At 43.1% G+C, this 19760-nt stretch overlaps 1 protein-coding gene across 1 annotated transcript in view; it reads left to right on the top strand.

Annotated features, from left to right (window-relative positions):
* The first annotated feature begins 5248 nt into the window (after nt 1-5248).
* Nucleotides 5249-19760, top strand: part of sgk1 (serum/glucocorticoid regulated kinase 1) — a 94119-nt gene continuing 79607 nt past the window's right edge. Inside the window, exon 1 of the mRNA XM_033020930.1 lies at nt 5249-5717. Coding sequence (XP_032876821.1) covers nt 5649-5717 — 69 coding nt within the window. The 5' untranslated portion in view covers nt 5249-5648. The remainder of the gene's footprint in view (nt 5718-19760) is intronic.

The raw sequence follows: 19760 nt of genomic DNA, 5'->3' as shown, positions 1-19760 counted from the left end.
GATTTCCACAGATTCACCACCCCCTTGTCATGTTCCTATGATTGACTCCTATGAAATGCTGGGGTAACTCAGTGGATCAGACAGCATCTCTGGAGAAAAATGATGGGTGACGTTTCGGGTTGAGACCCTTCTTCAGACCTATGTTCCTATGGATGTGTCTGAAAAAGGGAATGGGGCTTTACTGAAACAGGTTGTTAAATTTTAAGCACCTCCTTGAACTGACATTCAAACCAACTTCTGTTCATTGGCAAGAATTGTCTACTCTGGGAAACCCATGCTGGAGATGTCGTATTAATTGAAAGCCCTAGTCCCACCAGAAAACTAGGCAGAACCAGTGGAAGAGAAAGAGGTCTGATGAAAAGCATTGGCCTGAAACAATTACTGTAATTCTGGTTCTTTCTCAAGGAAACCTGCCAGACCTATTGAATATTTCCAGCATTTTCTCTTTTATCAGGTATCCAGAATCTGGGGTATTTTAGACAGACTGCCACTTTTGAATTCAAGTGATTATATAATTCAGTTTGAAATCACCTCATTAACATGAGTTAATAGTATAAATGGCTGTGTTAATTTCCCACCCATCTGCCCTCTTGTCTGCACACACACTAACAAGTACTGTAGATTATATACAGGCCCAGCCAAATGTCCTCTGGTAAACTCAGAAGTGGGAACATTGGAGGAAGGGTTAAGGCCATGTTGTAAATTTCTACATTGTTTACCTCCCACCAACCTCTGCCAACCTATCAATTTTTTTCAGCGTTAGATTCCAATTATTTTGTGTGCTACTGTTGCTGTTAATATTGCACTTGGTTTTGTAGGGCATCTATAGATAAAATGTTTTACTTTCACTTGAGAACATTGAATGTTAAATTAAAACAGAATGTGTAAAATATCTGAACAGTAAATAATAATACTATCATCCAAGCAGCCAAAGAACCGAGGGTCAAAAAAATAGAATTTTACTCGACCCTTCTTTCTAAATCTGGGGAGGCTCATAATAGTGATTTAAAACTTTTTTTTTGCTTCAAATTAACTCAAGCCTGTAGACAGACACAAAATGCTGGAGTAACTCAGCAGTACAGACAGCATCTCTAGATAGAAGGAATGGGCGACGTTTCGGGTCGAGTCTGATTCTCAGTCTGAAGAAGGTCTCCACCCAAGACCTCACCCATTCCTTCTAGCCAGAGATGTTGTCTATCCCGCTGAGTTACTCCAGAATTTCGTCTCTATCTTTGGTTTAAACCAGCATCTGCAGTTCCTTCCTACATAAGCCTGTGCATACTGGTTCAGAAATTCTGTCTCAGTTACAGATTCTCCTGTGTAAAATCCATTCCCTTGCGTGTGGCTGGGACAGCCTAAACTACCCAATCCTTATTTGCTATGAAGTTTTAGGCATTGGGTAAAAGTCAACCGCATTTTTGACAGGCTAGACTGGGTAAAAAAAACATTTACCTTTCCTGCTGACTTTGTGAATCAGACGGGATTCCATGAACACTGTTACTCCTGTTCATATTTATTTATCATTTAAAAAATGCCAGCTTCTCTGGTGGGATTTGAGGATATATCTAGATTAATCATCTAATTTCCCTTTAACAAAGGCAGATAAACCTAGCGAACATAGATGTAGGGTGAGGAGTAATAGATTTAGAAAATACCTGAAGGGGAGTGTTTCTTATCCAGAGTGGTAAATATCGAGGCAATAAAGGGTGAAAAGATGAGGTACGAATGGTAAGCTAGCCAAGAATATAAAGGAGGATAGTAAAAGCTTCTTTAGGTATGTGAAGAGGAAAAAATTAGTTAAGACTAAAGTTGGACCCTTGAAGACTTAAAAAGGTGAATTTATTATGGGGAACAAGGAAATGGCAGATGAGTTGAACAGGTACTTTGGATCCGCCTTCACGAAGGAGGACATAAACAATCTTCCTGATGTACTAGTGGCCAGAGGATCTGGGGTGACGGAGGAACTGAAGGAAATCCACATTAGGCAGGAAATGGTGTTGGGTAGACAGATGGGACTGAAGGCTGATAAATCCCCAGGGCCTGATGGTCTGCATCCCAGGGTACATAAGGAAGTGGCTCTAGAAATCATGGACGCATCGGTGATCATTTTCCAATGCTCTATAGATTCAGGATCAGTTCCTGTGGATTGGAGGGTAGCAGCTATGTTATCCCACTTTTTATGAAAGGCGGGAGATTGAAAACAGGGAATTATAGACCAGTTAGCCTGACATCGGTGGTGGGGAAGATGCCGGAGTCAATCATAAAAGATGAAATAGCGGCACATTTGGATAGCAGCAACAGGATCGGTCCGAGTCAGCATGGATGTACGAAGGGGAAATCATGCTTGACTAATCTTCTAAAATTTTTTGAGGATGTAACTAGGAAAATGGACAAGGGAGAGCCATTCGATGTAGTGTACCTGGACTTTCAGAAAGCATTTGATAAGGTCGCACATAGGAGATTAGTGGGCAAAATTAGGGCACATGGTATTGGGGGTAGAGTGATGACAGATAGAAAATTGGTTGGCAGACAGGTACAAAGAGTAGGGATTAATAGGTCCCTTTCAGAATGGAAGGCAGTGACTAACGGGGTGCCATAAGGCTCGGTGCTGGGACCGCAGCTATTTAGATGAAGGGATTCAAAGTAACATTAGCAAATTTGCAGATGACATAAAGCTGGGTGGCAGTGTGAATTGTGAGGAGGATGCTATGAGAATGCAGGGTGACTTGGACAGGTTGGGGGAGTGGGCAGATGCATGGCAGATGCAGTTTAATATGGATAATTATGAGGTTATCTACTTTGGTAGCAAAAACAGGAAGGCAGATTATTATCTAAATGGTGTCAAGTTGGGAAAAGGGGAAGTACGACGGGATCTGGGGGTCCTTGTTCATTAGTCTATAAAGGTAAGCATGCAGGTACAGCAGTCAGTGAAGAAAGCGAATGGCATGTTGGCCTTCATAACAAGAGGAGTTGAGTATAGGAGCAAAGAGGTCCTTCTGCAGTTGTAGGGCCCTAGTGAGACCACACCTGGAGTATTGTGTGCCGTTTTGGTCCCCTAATTTGAGGAAGGACATTCTTGCTATTGAGGGAGTGCAGCGTAGGTTTACAAGGTTAATTCCCGGGATGGCAGGACTGTCATATGCTGAGAGAATGGAGCGGCTGGGCTTGTATACTCTGAAGTTGAAATGGATGAGAGGGTATCTTGTTGAAACATATAAGATTATTAAGGATTTGGACATGCTAGAGGCAGGAAACATGTTCCCGATGTTGGGGGAGTCCAGAAGCAGGCGCCACAGTTTAAGAATAAGAGGTAAGCCATTTAGAACGGAGATGAGGAAACACTTTTTCACACAGAGAGTTGTGAGTCTGTGGAATTCTCTGCCTCAGAGGGCGGTGGAGGCCTGTTCTCTGGATACTTTCAAGAGAGAGCTAGATAGGGTTCTTAAAGATAGCGGAGTCATGGAATATGGGGAGAATGCAGGAACGGGGTACTGATTGGGGATGATCAGCCATGATCACATTGAATGGCAGTGCTGGCTCGAAGGGCCGAATCGCCTACTCCTGCACCTATTGTCTATTGAGACAAGTACTTGAATCACCTCGACATAGAAGGCTACGGGCCAGGTGCTGGAAGATGAGATTAAGCTGTTGGAATTCTTTGAGTAAATAAATACACTAAACCCTCATTGTTACCAACCTCTTTATAATGGAAAGGTGTAGGGAGGAACTGCAGATGCTGGTTTAAACTGATGATAGACACAAAAATCTGAAGTAACTCAGCGGGACAGGCAGCATTGATTTCTCTAACTTCAAGTAACTCTTCTCTAACTTTCTCTAACTTCATGTCATTCCCTCTCTCTCTATTCCTCCCCCACCCAAGTTGCACCAGCATCTCATTTTCACCCTCAACAGATAACAATGGCCTGTTTCCTTTATCATTGTTACTTTTGCATAACTTTCATTCATTGTTCTTTATCTCTCTACACCGTCTATATCTCTCGTTTCATTTTCCCCGTGACTTTCAGTCTGAAGAAGGGTCTTGACCCAAATCGTCATCCGTTCCTTCTTCCCAGAGATGCTGCCTGTCCCGCTGAGTTACTCTAGCTTTTTGTGTCTATCTTCTCTTTATAATGGATTTTGCTCATAGTGGACGGACCTACCGAAATTCATTGCCAGGCCAGACTGGCATTGCCACCCCCCGACCCACACCGCCACCCTGATGGTTTCCTGGCAGGCTGCCAATGCCACCCCATTAGGCACTGCCTCTCAGACTGCTTCCAGGCTGGTCCTGTTTACCATCACTGCCAGACTGAGCTGCTGACGCAGGCACGCACCATCACCCCGGCCACTTCCAGGCTAGATCTAATGCCGCCACCAGGGTCCCATTCAGCTTCCTCAGCCGCCACCAGACCGTGCCTGCCACCGCCACCACCGCCGACCCTTATCTGCACTCCAGCCGGCCTCCCGCAGGCTGCCACCATTGATCCTCAACTCTCCCCTGGCCACCAGCAGACTGGGGTCGTCAACTCACCTGGATTCCAGGCCCAGTTTCAGGCCGAGAGTCAGAAGAAGTTGTCTGAAGGTACACGGATAGGATAGGTTTAGAGGGATTTGGCCCAAATGCAGGCAAGTGGGATTAGTGTAGTAGGGACATGTTGGTCGGTGTGGGCAAGTTGGGCCAAAGGGTCTGTTTACCAGGTTGTATGACTATGACTAATTGACCATGTGATTTTGATACCCACTCTGTGAGTATACTATTCATACCTGACTGAGTGCATAACAGCCAGAAGAAATGAAGGTTGGTTGCTAAAGACTTGCAACTTTTGACAGCTATTAAGGATAGTTTGTAGCTTTAGTACAAATGTTTAGTAAAATTTGTTTAGAATATATTTAGTATAGCTATCTTTCCGATGTGATTGCTGTTTGAAATAAGTGAGCTATTTAATCAGCTTTAATAACCCAGGATATATTCCATTAAAGCCAACTCTTTACTCGGTAATAATGATCACTTACTGGCATTGCTCCTATGAAATGATAGCAGAAATAAAAGGAATCTGCTGAATGAACATTTTTTTTTTTAATCCTTCTCTGTCAAAATTCCAAATGCCCCTTGCACTTCCTAGAGTATTTTCCACAAATGCTCTCCTTGTTATGTTTTATCTTTGCCAGCTTGTTGTTGTTTATGCTCCCAATCACCTCTGGGGCTCACAAGAAGCCCTTGAAGGAGGAAGCTGAAGAGCTGCATCCTGTAGGAGTGCAGCAGAATGGGATAAGCAGTACGGTGCTCAAGCAAGCCTGAACTGCCTTCATTTGCAGTGCCTGCTAAAAGTGAGGCAATTGAATCACTTTCCTGGCACCTACCCGACTGTACAGTGATTTCATTTCATAATGAACTCTGTGCCGTGACTTAATAGGTTGTCATCTTGGGGCTCAGAAGTGGATTTAGACACTGATGCAATACATCCATTAAGAGGCAGAGAGAAAAAAAAACAACCCATCGGAGTCCCAGCGTTATCAACTGCTGAACAGTTCCTCGTCATTTCACAAATGACTGTTAGTGTGGAGAATGGAGAAAAGCAGTTGTACTGACTAAGCAGATTTAACAAGCTGCTGGAGCGGGAGTGCTGCTTCATTGCAGGTTTCTGAAAATGAAAAATAGGACAATAGCTGGTTTTTCCGTCACCAAATGTTCTGCATTTCAGTTCTTAAAAAAGCGGGTAAGACATTTTTAATGTTATTACAATCTCTGTTGTTATTATTGTGCAGTTCCCCGAAAGAGCAATTACCTCAATGTCATTGCTTTAATCTGACAGCTAAGACACTGGATCGGAATAACTGGGTTAAATATAAATGTCAGGGGATATAGTTACAAAGGCCAGTACTCTCAGATGTCAGTTAAAATTAAGGGTATGTTTAAAAAATATATATAATCTCTGATGCAACACTATTTCAGAAATAATATCATTATTTTGAACAGTCTTCTATAGCTGATCTGTGAGAATAATTTTCCTTGTGAAATCTTTCAGAACTTCTCAGCATTAGAAGCACTTCATTTCATGCAATCTACTTCCAACTATTCAAAGGATATAATTGCATTGTAGTTTCAGTGATAGTGTCCCAAGTTAATGTTGCCATTTGTGGGAACAGATATGAAAGTGACAATTAAATGTATTTAAATTGCACCAAATGTCCTGCAGAATGTGAAGTACCGTCGAAGTTTATTAAAAAGAAGCATAATATATTAAAATAGAACATTGCCTTATCAATGACTCATGCGGAATGTCTCATCTAATTCACTGTTTCATTCAATGTACTCTTTTCCTGCCTGTCCTTGTTTATATTTTCATCTATTGTGGTGTTGCAGGATCATGAGCTTGGGTTTCAAACTGACACATCAATATTGCTGTAAAATATTAATTTGTATTAAAAAAAAATCTAAAGTTTGAATGCCTGCTGGATATCTGGTTACTTCTCTGAACATCATATTCATAAACTATAAATTAGCTGCACTCTGCTCAACGAATAAAATATTTAAATGATTTGTTTTCATGGCAAAACTTACATCTCATTGCCTGAGTCGACTAACTCATATTGCAGATGAAAGCATTTGCACTTTTGTTTTCCATGAATGAATGCTGTAAAGACTGATCAAAATGGTATTTGCTACAATTGTAAACTCCGCAGGTCTTTTAGCTATGAGGATAGATAAACTAGATAAACTAGATGCATTTTCTTTGGAGGCTTAAGTTACTGTGTTACTGTGGTTCGTAATTATGTCAAGTCTGGATAAAGTAAGTGGGGAAGAGCTATTTCCTTCATCAGAGGGGAACAAAACCAAAGGGCATGGTCTTAAAATAATCTGTAGAAAGATTAGAATGGATATGAGTAATAATTTTTCCCCTGAAGGTAGTAGGGGTTTGATCAATATGGGTGTTTGGGGTAATGGGGTTGAAGGCAGGAGAATGGGGTTAAGAGGGAGAGATAGATCAGCCATGATTGAATGATGGAGTAGATGTGATGGGCTGAATGGCCTAATTCTGCTCCTAACACTTATGAACATAAAGTTATGAAGAACTTACTGCCTGAAAGAGTGATAGATCGGGAAACCCCTTCGCATTAACACTGTACTTGGACATATTCTTGAAAGCAGGGCTGCATGTTGATTGCTGGACATTGGGATCAGGGTGAATGGCTCTTCTTTAGCTTGCAGTGAAACAATGGACCAAATGGCTTCATTTCATGCCGTAATTATCTTATGATTCCACGAAGCATAGATAAGGTAGACAATCAGAACTTTTCCCCAGGATGGAGATATGTAATACTAGAGGGTATAGCTGTAAGGTAAGAGGTGCAAAGTTTAAAGGGGATGTGTGGGGCAAGAGGGTAGTGAATGCCTGGAACATGTTGTCAAGGGTGATGGAGGAGGCAGATACGATAGTGGCATTTAAGACACGGATAGACACATGGTTATGCAGGAAATGGAGGAGTGTGAATTATGTGCAGGCAGAGAAGAGTTGACCTTGTCATCATGTTCGGCATAGACATTGTTGGCCGAAGGGCTTGTTCCTGCACTGTACTCTTAGTATTTTATATTTTATGTTCTATATTCTATGTTCTATGGTCTTGTTGCTTTTGATTTGATCCCTTATTCTAACATCAGACAGCACCAGATGTTTGGAGTAAAGATGTTGCAGCACCTATAAATTACTTGGTGTTGTTTTGCATCAGAAATAATAGAGAATCATAGTCTTAACAGACCTTGTTTTTTCTATTTCAGCACTAGCATTTAATAGCGCAGAGAGAGATGAAGGCAATCTTATTTGAGATTATATCTTGAGGGAATTTGAAATATGTACAAATACTTCTACAAATCAAAATAAAATCTCATACTTATTGTAATAGCATAGGATTATGCTGATTCAATAACAGATTTAATTTATTTTTTCCACATATGCGAGAGCTGTGTTTTGTAATGGAAATGGTTTTATTGCCCGTTAATGTGCCCCTGAATGTGTGTGTGGTGTCCAAGAATATTAAAATGTGCTCTGAACTATGGCTATATTTCTGTAAAATGTAACAAAACTACAAAGCGCACAGTGATCCCGACTAAAAAGCACATCTTTGAATTAAAGCTGCAGAAATATGTGTTTATTACAAATAATGAGCAAAATGCTGTATCACGTATGCTGCATGAATCATGCTTGGCCAGAGCCGATCTACTGAAATGCTTAGAAGCAGAGGTTGTGTTTTTGTAAACTCTGAGCCAAGGTGCGTGTCAATGCAAGGAAAATAAATGTGTAACGTTCTCCAAAGCGATCTACAGGTGACGAGGTCAAGTAGAAAGAACTGCACGATGCACCATTGTGCCTCACCATGCTGGTTGGATCCCATATGGCTCCACCGTTATTCTGCATGGCAAGTTTTGAATGGTACAGGGATTTTGGGCAGTACAGTAGCCCGGCCGTAGAGTTACTGCCTTACAGCACCAGAGTCCCAGGTTCGATCCTAACTACGTGTGCTGTCTGTACGGAGTTTGTATGCTTTTTCCCTGTGACCTGCATGGTTTTCCTCCCACACTACAAAGATTTGTAGGTTAATTGGCTTGGTATAATTGTAAATTGTCCCTAGTGTGTCCCTAGATAGCATTAATGTGCGGGAATCGTTGGTTGGCGCAGACTCGTTGGGCCGAATGGCCTGTTTCAATGCTGTATCATTAAACTAAACTAATAACTAAACTAAAGGTAGGGTTGGGGAAACCCCCCAGGTGGAGGTCTGATGTTGCTCCATGCGGAGAACGAAAACATCAACTAAAATATTTATAAGATCCCATGACAGATTTTCTTTTGAAGAAAAACAAGGGAATTCTCCCTGGTGTCCTTGCTAATTTATGACTCAACCAATATCTAAAAACAACACTGTACAAACACTACACTGCTGTTTACAGGGTCTTGTTGTGCACAAGTTGCCAAGCCACATTTCTACGTGTATACTTCAAAAGCACTTCACTTGTTAGGACTTCACAAGGTTAGGACTTCACAAGGTTGGGAAAGATGCTGAACAAAGGTGTGTTCATTCCTCTTTCCGTTCGGGCACATGCACCTTAATTGCTGCAAGTGACAAATAAACTTGAACCTTGAACATATGATTCAAGGATTAGATTGAGAATGATGCTAAAGAAGATGTGGCATTAATGGAGGATCTGTAAAGGTCCTGAGACACCAACAAATGTGAACAGAAGAAATAAAACCTCATAAGTTTATAAGAAAGGTATTGAATTTTGGGAGCACTAACATGGACAGAACCTACACAGTGAACCGTAGGTCTCTGGTGAGTGTTGGAGAGCAGAGGGATCTTGTAGTGCAGGTACATGGTTCCTTGAAAGTGGCATCACAGGTAGATAGGGTGGTCAAAAATGATTTTGGCACATTGGCTCACATCACTCAGATTATTGAATATAGAAGCTTTGGAGGCCATGTTGCAGTTGTATAAGACGTTGGTGAAGCCGCGTTTAGAGTATTGTGTTCAGTTCTGGGCACAATGTTATGGGAAAGATGCTGGCAAGCAGGAAAGGGTGCAGAACAGATTTACGAGGATGTTGCCAGGACTAGAGGGCCTGAGCTATGGGGAAAGGTTGAGCAAGCTAGTACCCTATACCTTGGAGCACAGGAGGATGTGGAGTATATAAAGTCATGAGAGAAATAGATTGGGTAGGCGCATAGTCTCTTGCCCAGAGCAGGGGAATCGAGAACCAGAGGACATAGGTTTAAGGTGAGGGGGCGAGATATAATAGGAACCTGAGGGGTAACTTTTTTACATAAAGGGTTGGGTGCATGGAACGAGCAGCCAGAGGAGGTAGTTGAGGCAGGTACTATCGCAATGTTTAAGAAACATTTAGACAGGCACATGGCTAGGACAGGTTTAGAGGGATATGGGCCAAACGCAGGGAGGTGGGACTAGTGTAGATGGGACATGTTGGCCGGCATGGGTAAGTTGGGCCGAAGGGTGTGTTCCATGATGTTAGACTCTTTGATTCTATGACTAAGTCATAGGAGCAGAAGAAGGCCATTTGGTCCATTGAGTCTACTCTGTCATTCACTCATGCCTGATCGATATTTCCCTTTCAACCCCATTCTCTTGCCTTCTCCCCATAACCTTTGACACCCTTTCTAGCCAAGTAACTGTCAACCTCCACTTTAAAAATACTCCAAAACCTGACGTGAATAATGTATAGCTTGTTGCTGTTCCGTTTTGCTCAAGTGCCTCGAGTCAAAATGACCTCTGCAGTTCAGGGAGGGAAACAGTCAGGTACCAATTTAATGAGGTGTTGAGGGGTGTGGTTTCCATCAATGAAGATAATCAAAAAACCTTGAGCATCCTGGACTTAAACAGTGCAACAGGGTGATGTGATCTCTCCTGTGTAAGCTCTTTTTGTTGGCATCATGAAGTTGGATACTATAGATGTGTTCAGTGTGTCATTATCAACAATGTGGCATAAGCTGTGTACTAGATAGCATAGGATGAGTTGTCATCTTGTAATTGCTATAAATGGACACAAATTACAATTGCTGTGTACAGATGAGGATTTGGGTCGGGAACCCCAATTTGGACAAATACGAGGACAAGCATTTGCATAATTCTGCCTTTATAAAGAACCCACCACAGAAAGGTGCAGATCTACAGACAAATTGTCAGTCCAGTTTAATGGTTTAGTTTAGATCTACCACATGGAAACTGGCCGTTTGGCCCACCGAGTCCACGCTGACCACCCGCTCACACTAGTTCTGTTATTCCAATTTTGCATCACGCCCCTTTACCATTTACAGAGGCTAACCAACATACAAGTTTGGGATGTGGGAGGAAGCCGGAACTCCAGGAGAAATCCCATGAGGTCACAAGGAGAACATGCAAACTCCACACAGACAGCACCCAAGGTCATATCGAACCTGGATCTCTGGCACTGTGACAGCATCTTTACCAGCTATGTCAAAGTGCTGCCCCTAACATACCAAGTCTGATGAATGACAGAATTTATAAAACGCCTGTCAATCAAAATAAGTTAATATTTTACTGACATGTTTTTCACCAATAACTCAACATTTAGACAATGTAGATAAATGTTCTATATTTGTCACTAACTTACAATTACTGAAACTTGACAATAGATGTTCAGAAATCTGGCCCTCTGATTTGATACTGGAGCCAGTGCCCAAGATGGCTTCCAAGATGGCACCCAACCCAGGCAACTGTTTGTGAGCTAACCACAGAAGCAGATCTACAATCACATATTGCAATCGCGCCACACTTTTAAATCTCTACTCCGACAGAAACGTTATTCCCTTATCATTTATCTATACACTGTAAATGGCTTGTTTGTAATCATATATTGTCTTTCCGCTGACTGGTTACCATGCAACAAAAGCTTTTCAATGTACCTCAGTACATGTGGCAATAAACTAAACTTAACATCAGAGAGTCAGAACTAAAAACCCAGGCCTAAGGCGATGAGGAACCCCTGCAGTGATGTCCTATTGTTGAGATAATTGATTTCTGATTACCTCAACCATCTTCCTTCATGCAAGGTGTGACTGTGAGCATTGGAGTATTTTCTTCTTGAAGCCCCTTGCCTCCTTTAATTGCAGAGTTCCTTGATACCTCTTTCGATCAAATGCTGACTGTGTCAAGGATAGTCATTCTCACCTCACCTCTGGTTTTCAGCTCTTTGTCTATGTTTAGACCAAAACCTGATGAGGCCTAGTGGAGTGAGAATCCAGAGATTCAGATTGAACAGGTAACATATATTTTGGGAGGACCAGTGTGTAAAAACAGGGATGTAATGCAAAGGGCTTTAGAAGGCCTTTTTAAGGTACTTTGGGCCCCATATCTGAGGAAGGATGTGCTGGCATTGGAGAGGGTCCAGAGAGGATTATGAGAATGACCCCAGGATTGGGTTAACATATGATGAGCATTTGATGACAGTGGGCCTGAATTTTAGGCTGAAGGATCGCTGAAGTTTAGAAGGATGAGGGGGGAGGGGGAGGGGGGGGCTCATTGAAACTTGCCGATAAATGAAAGGCCTGGATTGAGTGGATGTGGAGAGGATGTTTCCACCAATTGTAGAGTCTATGACCAAAGCCCATTGGCCCAGAATATTAGGATGTACCTTTAGGAAGGAAATAAGGAGGAATTTCCTTAGTCAGAGGCCGGTGAATCTGTGGAGGCCAATTCAATGGATATTTTTAAGGCGGACATTGATAGATTCTTGACTAGTATGGGTATTAGGGGTTATGGGGAGAAAGCAGGAGAATGGGGTTCGGAGGGAGAGATAGATCAGCCATGATTGAATGGCAGAATAGACCTGATGGGCTGAATGGTCTAATTCTGCTCCTACCACTTATGAACATATGACCCTCAAGTATGTCTCACTTGAGAGCACTTCCTACTATGTGGTCTAATGTCTATGCTTGGCAGTCATCCACTCGACAGTTCTGGCTGAAGATCACTGCCAATGTCTTTGCACTTAAGCTGGCCAGCTCCACTGCCGAGAAATAATTTGTTCATGCAACCTCTAGCTCCAGCCAGCTGTTTAATTATCCAACACAATTCTAGACTGGCTGTGGCGAGGCTGCAGAGCATTCATTTGATCAATTGATTATGTTGTTGCTTCGCTGTGTCTATTCCATTCCGCTTTGCTGTTCAGCACTACAGATTTTTGAGTACTAGCTTCACTGGCCAAGCATTTCATTTGCAGGCTGTATGCTGTTGCTTCCAGCTTTTTTGATAATCGTGATTTTTTTCATCTTTCCATTCCTTTGAATTAGCAATAAAAGCTGCGGATGTTTGAGAAACTAACCAAGGTTCCCCCACGCCAGATCCCCATTGTCTATTGTTCTTCCCCCCTCATCCTCTCCCTCCCCATTGTCCATTGTTCTTTCCCTCCCCCTCCCTCATGGCAGTCCCCCCCACGCTCTCATCGACCGCCGACCGCACGTTGAGCCACAAGGCATCAACGCTAATCCAAGGATTCACCACCTCCAAGGCCTCAACAGACTCTACCTCTCCAGTAATACAGGATTACCTGCTCATTATCAATGCATAGGGATAAGTGTTTCTATCCATTCAACATAATCATGAACAGCCAATGTCAGGAAAAGGACGACACCTGCAAAATACAGGAGCTGGTGTCTTAGGTATAGAGTCATAGAGTCTTACAGCGTGGAACAGGCCCTTCGGCCTAACTTGTCCACACCAGCCAACATGTACCATCTACACAAGTCTACCTACCTGCGTTTGGCCCATATCCCTCCAAACCTGTCCTATCCATGTACCTGTCCAACTGTTTCTTAAATGTCGGGATAGTCCCAGCCTCAGCTACCTCCTCTGGCAGCTTGTTCCGTACACCCGCCACCCTTTGTGTGAAAAAGTTACCCTTCAGATTCCTGTTCTTTTCCCCTTCACCTTGAACCTATGTCTTCTGGTCCACGATTTCCCTACTCTGGGAAAGAGATTCTGTGCATCTACCCGATCTATTTCTCTCATTATTTTATACACCTCTATAAGATTACCCCTCATCCTCCTGCGCTCCAAGGAATAGAGACGCAGCCTACTCAACCTCTCCCTATACCTCACACCCTCTAGTCCTAAAAACATCCTTGTAAATCTTCCCCGAACCCTTTCAAGCTGAACAATATCTTTCCTATAACATGGTGCCCGGAACTGAACACAATATTCTAAATGCGGTCTCACCAACGTCTTATACAACTGCAGCATGACCTCCCAACTTCTATACTCAGCACTCTGACTGATGAAGGCGAATGTGCCAAAAACCTTTTTGACCACCTTATCTACCTGCTACTCGACCTTCAAGGAACCATGCACCTGCACTCCTAGATCCCTCTGCTCTACAACACTCCCATAGACGCCTACCATTCACTATGTAGGTCCTGCCCTTGTTAGATGTCCCAAAATGCAACACCTCACATTTCTCTGTGTTAAATTCCATCAACAATTCCTCAGCCCACCTGGCTAATCGATCAAGATCCTGCTGTAATCTTTCACAATCATCTTCACTACCACCCACTTTTGTATCATCAGCAAACTTGCTAATCCTGCCCTGTATGTTCTCATCCAAATCATTGATGTAGATGACAAACAGTAATGGACCCAGCATCGAACCCCGAGGCACATCACTAGTCACAGGCCTCCAGTCCAAGAAGCAACCTTCCACCATCATCCTCTGCTTCCTTCCATGAATCCAATTTGCTACCCATTCAGCTATCTCAATAGACAAAAGACAATAGACAATAGGTGCAGGAGTAGGCCATTCGGGCCTTCCAGCCAGCACCGCCATTCAATGTGATCATGGATGCTGAGAGAATGGATGATCATCCACAATCAGTACCCGTTCCTGCCTTCTCCCCATATCCCCTGACTCCACTATCTTCAAGAGCCCTATCTAGCTCTGTCTTGAAAGTATCCAGAGAACTGGCCTCCACCGCCCTCTGAGGCAGAGAATTCCACAGACTCACAACTCTCTGTGTGAAAAAGTGTTTCCTCATCTCTGTTCTAAATGGCTTACCCCTTACTCTTAAACTGTGGCCCCTGGTTCTGGACTCCCCCAACATCGGAAACATGATTCCTGCTTCTAGCGTGTCCAAACCCTTAATAATCTTATATGTTTCAATAAGATTCCGTCTCATCCTTCTAAATTCCAGAGTATACAAGCCCAGTCGCTCCATTCTCTCAGCATATGATAGTTCTGCCATCCCGGGAATTAACCTTGTGAACCTACGCTGCACTCCCTAAGTAGTAAGAATGTTCTTCCTCAAATTTGGAGACCAAAACTACACACAATACTCCAGGTGTGTTCTCACCAGGCCTCTGTACAACTCCAGAAGGACCTCTTTGATCCCATGCGATCTGACCTACCATGCAGAACCTTGTCGAATGCCTTACTGAAATCCATGTATACATCATCTACAGCTCTTCCCACATCGACCTTTTTGGTCACGTCTTCAAAAAAGTTAATTAAAAGACTGGGGAGGGAGATGGTGCTTTAAACTAAATAAAGAGAGAGAAAAATCTAAAATGCAAAGGAGAGAAAAACAAGGAAGCAGTGAAGAAAAGGGATTGTGGAATGATGGCCAAATTCTGTCAGGCAGGGCCAGACATTACAAACAACAGAGCAACAACTATTAGCATCCAGGTAAGACAAAAATATATAATAAGAAACAAATAAGTGCAGGACTATTGACCAAAATTGTTCAGATATCAAAAAATGTTAAATGATAAAGCTAAATGTACTGTAACTTAATAAACAATGTAACCAAAATAAGTTGGATGAAGTGAATATAAACAGATACAAAATAATTGTTATCCTAAAGGCATTGCTGAATGGGAGCTGAATATGTAGCAATGTTACAACATTTTGAGATTTTAAAAATCAAGTCTGCAATTTATCCCATCAGATAAAGCACAAAAAGAAGTTTAATTTGACACCTAATTCACTTTCATATCTTCAGTATTAAAAAAAGTTATGGCCATTTTCATACTCGGAAATTAGCATCTTGTTACTTATTGCTTTTCCACTGACTTAACACAAATGCTGTGATCGAGGACAATGAAAATCCCATAACTTTCTTAAAAATCAAGAGAACTGAGTGAAAATTTCAGTTATTACAGATTGAAGCATTCTGAAACAAATATAAAACATCTTACTTGGATGTTACTTGGTGACGGAAATAGTCATAAACACCCAGACTGCCTTGAAAATTCAAAAATGTGATATTCTCAGGATCAGAACTTTAATATTATTGGATTATATGCTGTAAATCCATAACAGATAGGTAAATAAATTGCAATTTCTAGCAATAGACCAAGTCTTTATGGAGAGGATCAGTTGCTACCTGGTAGATTGGCATATCACCATCATACTCCTCAGATTGTAACCAATAAGCAACTCTGTACAGAGAGGAGGTAATTTTGCTAGCCCTTCCTTGCTGTCTCCTCCCCTTCCTTAACCCTCTAGCTGTCTCCTCCCACCCTCCCATCCGCCCGCCCTCGGGTTCCTCCCCCTCCTCCCCTTTTCCTTCTTTCTCCCCACCCCCCATCAGTCTGAAGAAGGGTTTTGGCCAAAAACGTCGCCTATTTCCTTCGCTCCATAGATGCTGCTGCACCCGCTGAGTTTCACCAGCAATTTTGTGTACCAGCAACTCTGTACACCTTGTTTTTGCTCAACTTTTCAATTTTGGTATTATTGTAAACTACGTTTTTGCTCTTCAAACCACGCATGACATGCCTTTCTGACCACTACTTTACCATTAAGAATGTCCTGTAGATTCCATTTCTTAAGAAAAGGATATTTTTTTTAAATAGCCTAAGTATCCAAATAACAAATTAATCCCATTCACACAAGAATTCACAATATAACATGATTTTTACTGTCATGAATTTATATGCCAAATGGAAGGAATTTAATGTTTAATTCCCATAAATTAATCTAGAAACATCCACTCAATAAAATTAAAATTATTATTTTTTTTGCACAATACATGGGACTAAAACTGATATTTAGTATAAAAATATTGACTACGGGTAAACAATAACACAAAATATAGACGATTTAGATGCTCTTATGGCATGATTGTGCAAAAAAAAAAGCATTTAAATCATCTTGCAAGTGGGTTTTTCTGGAACGCGATCAATTGGAACATTGCATTTGCGATGAATTTGAACCCCATATCGGCAGGAAAAACACTGCCGGTTCGTATGGGGCCCAAATCACATTTTCGCATCGTAAAATTTGACTAAAGCCATCCCAAGAAACAAGTTTATATGTAAAATAAACAACTTACATTTTGTTTTGTTCCGTTCATGCGATCCGTCACATTGTAGGCGTTAAGGGCGTTAGAAATCGCTTTTTATTTTAATGTAATTGTTAAATTGTCTCGTGATTAAATAAATAAAAAAATCGGGATCGGAAGTCTGATCGATTGTTCTTCAGCAGCTGGCAGCCCGAAGAAGTCCGCCTCCGATAAGCAGGAGGAAACGGCATTTTAATCCCGCCCCCCCCCCCTCCCCCCTCAAAGGTGCCAAAGTCGCGCACACGGCCAGTGGCAGAACTGCAGCGACGCTGAAGGTAAGTTTTGTAACATCGCTAGAACATGCAGGGTATTTTTGATGTTTAGGAAAGACTAGGCTAAGTGTGACTAAGTGTCACACAGGAGGCTTGGTCCCCCAACGCAATATTCCTTCACTCACCCATAGTCCCCAACTGTACAGGCACAGCTCATTTCCCCTCATCCCTAGCACTCTCTCCCCCTCCTCCACCCTCCCTCTTCTTTACCCTCTCCTCCTCCCCTCCCCAATCCTTCCCTCACCTCTCTCTTCCTCTCCTTTCCCCTATCCTTGGTCACTACCTCGCTCCCTCCATAACTCCTCTCCCCTCCCTACCCCCCTCCTATCCCTCTATCCCCATCTCCCACACTCCTCACCCCCTATCTCCCCCACTATCCCTCCTCACCTCCCCACTGCCCTCCTCTCCCTCTATTCCCCACTCCCTACCTCCCCCACTCCCCCTCCTCTACTCCACCCCTCCTCTCCCTCTATTCCCCCTCCTACCCCATTCTCCATCCTCACCTCCCCCTCTTCTTTACCTGCTCCTCCTCCCCTCCCCAAATCCATCCTTCACCTCTCCCTTGCTCTCCTTTCCCATAGCTTCAGTCACTCCCTTCCTCCCTCCATAATTCCTCTCCCCTCCCTCTATCCCCTCTCCTCCCCCACTCTCCCTTCCCAGAATCTCCCAGAGAGGTTGCCGCTCCTCTCCCTTCTTGCGTGCTGTGGAGGAGCTTCAGCCGTCGGTGCCCTCAGAGCTAGGCCTCGGTTCGGCCCGGAAGCACCAGCAGCTACGGCCATGTGGGCGGGGGAGAGCTCGGAGAAAAGACGGGGGAAGAGCCGCGGGGGTATCACGAGGGAGGGGGCAGGAGCTAGCGAGAGGGACTAGAGGGTAAAGGGGTGGAGCTGTGGGGCGTTGCGATGGCGGTGCGTTTGGGACTCACAGCGGGCGCTGGATGCTCTCCTCCATCAGGATCAGACTCCCCATTTTCTGTTTGGCGACATTGCTGCGCTGCTGGTCTGGGCTACTTGGGGCGGGGCTGCTTCGGGTCCCTCCAAAAGTCCGGTTGGAAACCTCCGCTGGCTTTCCTCAGCTCCAATAAAGACGCGATGGCGCAGTAAGGGGCGGACCGTCCCGGGAAGTGACGGGGAAGAGACTAATCTGCACTGCGCTGGAAGGCAGGAGAAGAGATCGATCTGCGAACGCGCGATTTTTATGATTTTTAAACCTCGCTAACTTTGACGACATTCAACCGATCGGAACGAAACTTGGTACACTCGCAGCATAGGAGTGCAGTGAGTGAACTGGTGAAAAATCGTATCGCTATCGTGAACCGTTTTTGCGCAAATAGAAAGACCGCCAAACCGGAAGATAACAAGATCAGAATGTTATTTATGTATAGATGAGAGAAAAGCAAAAGGAGATGGTGAGACATTTGTATGTAATGGATGAAACAGAATGTTAGCAAGACTGGATAATGCTTCAGAAAAAAACAAGGTATGGAATAAGTCTGGATGCAGTTATGTGGATCAAAGGCAGAAAAGATTGGTGGTAATTGGCCATATGCTCCTAAGACAGTGATAATGTAGGGGATACACACAAAAGCTGGAGAAACTCAGCGGGTGCAGCAGCATCTATGGAGCGAAGGAAATAGGCAACGTTTCGGGCCGAAACCCTTCTTCAGACTGAAGAAGGGTTTCGGCTCGAAACGTTGCCTATTTCCTTCGCTCCATAGGTGCTGCTGCACCCGCTGAGTTTCTCCAGCTTTTTTGTGTACCTTCGATTTTCCAGCATCTGCAGTTCCTTCTTAAACATAATGTAGGGGATGGCAGATAAAGACTGATAAAGGAGGAAAAATAGAATATTAAATTTCAAAAGAACATTAAAAAGTCACCTATAAAAGCTTTCATGTATAAGAAAAGATGACAAATTCAAGCAAATGGAACACAGATCTAAAGAATGGTCGATCCAAAAAGTCATCAGTCTATTCCCTCCCCAAATGCTGCCAGGCCTGCTGCGTTCCTCCGGCACTGGGTATTTTGATCAAGATTCCAGGACCTGCAGTCCCTTGTGTCCCTTTGAAATCAAATGGAACTACGATTAGATTCTTACAATTAGAAATGGAAACCTTTATAATGAGGAAAAAAAACAAATGGCAGAGCAATTCAGCACATCGTTTAGGTCTGTCATCACTGAAGAACAATACAAATAATTTATCAGAAAAGCTCTTGAACCATGAGCTTAATGTAAAGGAGGAATTAAAAAAGATGTGGTGCACGGTGGCACAGTTTATTTTTTTGTTTTTTTTTAAATTTATTCAATTATTAAAAATAATATTACACTACAATAAAACAAGCCAGAACCCACCACCATAATACAATACAAACATGTATCCATAATAAACTACTATACAACTATGATACAATCCTTATTGAGGATACATTCAACACCCTGCGGAGCCCAGCGGTCCCGGAACTCCCCAGGGTGCCCGCAGACAGGGCGTATTCCCTTTCTAATCCCACCCGGGCACGGACGTAACCCCGGCACGGTGGCACAGTGGTAGTTTCTGCCTTGCCCGGGTTCCAGAGACCCGAGTTCAATCCTGATTATGGGTGATGTGGGTTTGGTCTGAGTGCTCCAGTTTCCTCCC

The sequence above is a fragment of the Amblyraja radiata genome, chromosome 5, assembly GCF_010909765.2.
Source record: "Amblyraja radiata isolate CabotCenter1 chromosome 5, sAmbRad1.1.pri, whole genome shotgun sequence".
NCBI lineage: Eukaryota > Metazoa > Chordata > Chondrichthyes > Rajiformes > Rajidae > Amblyraja > Amblyraja radiata.
The sequence above is the reverse complement of the archived record's forward strand: the minus strand, read 5'-3'. Positions and strand labels throughout refer to the sequence as shown.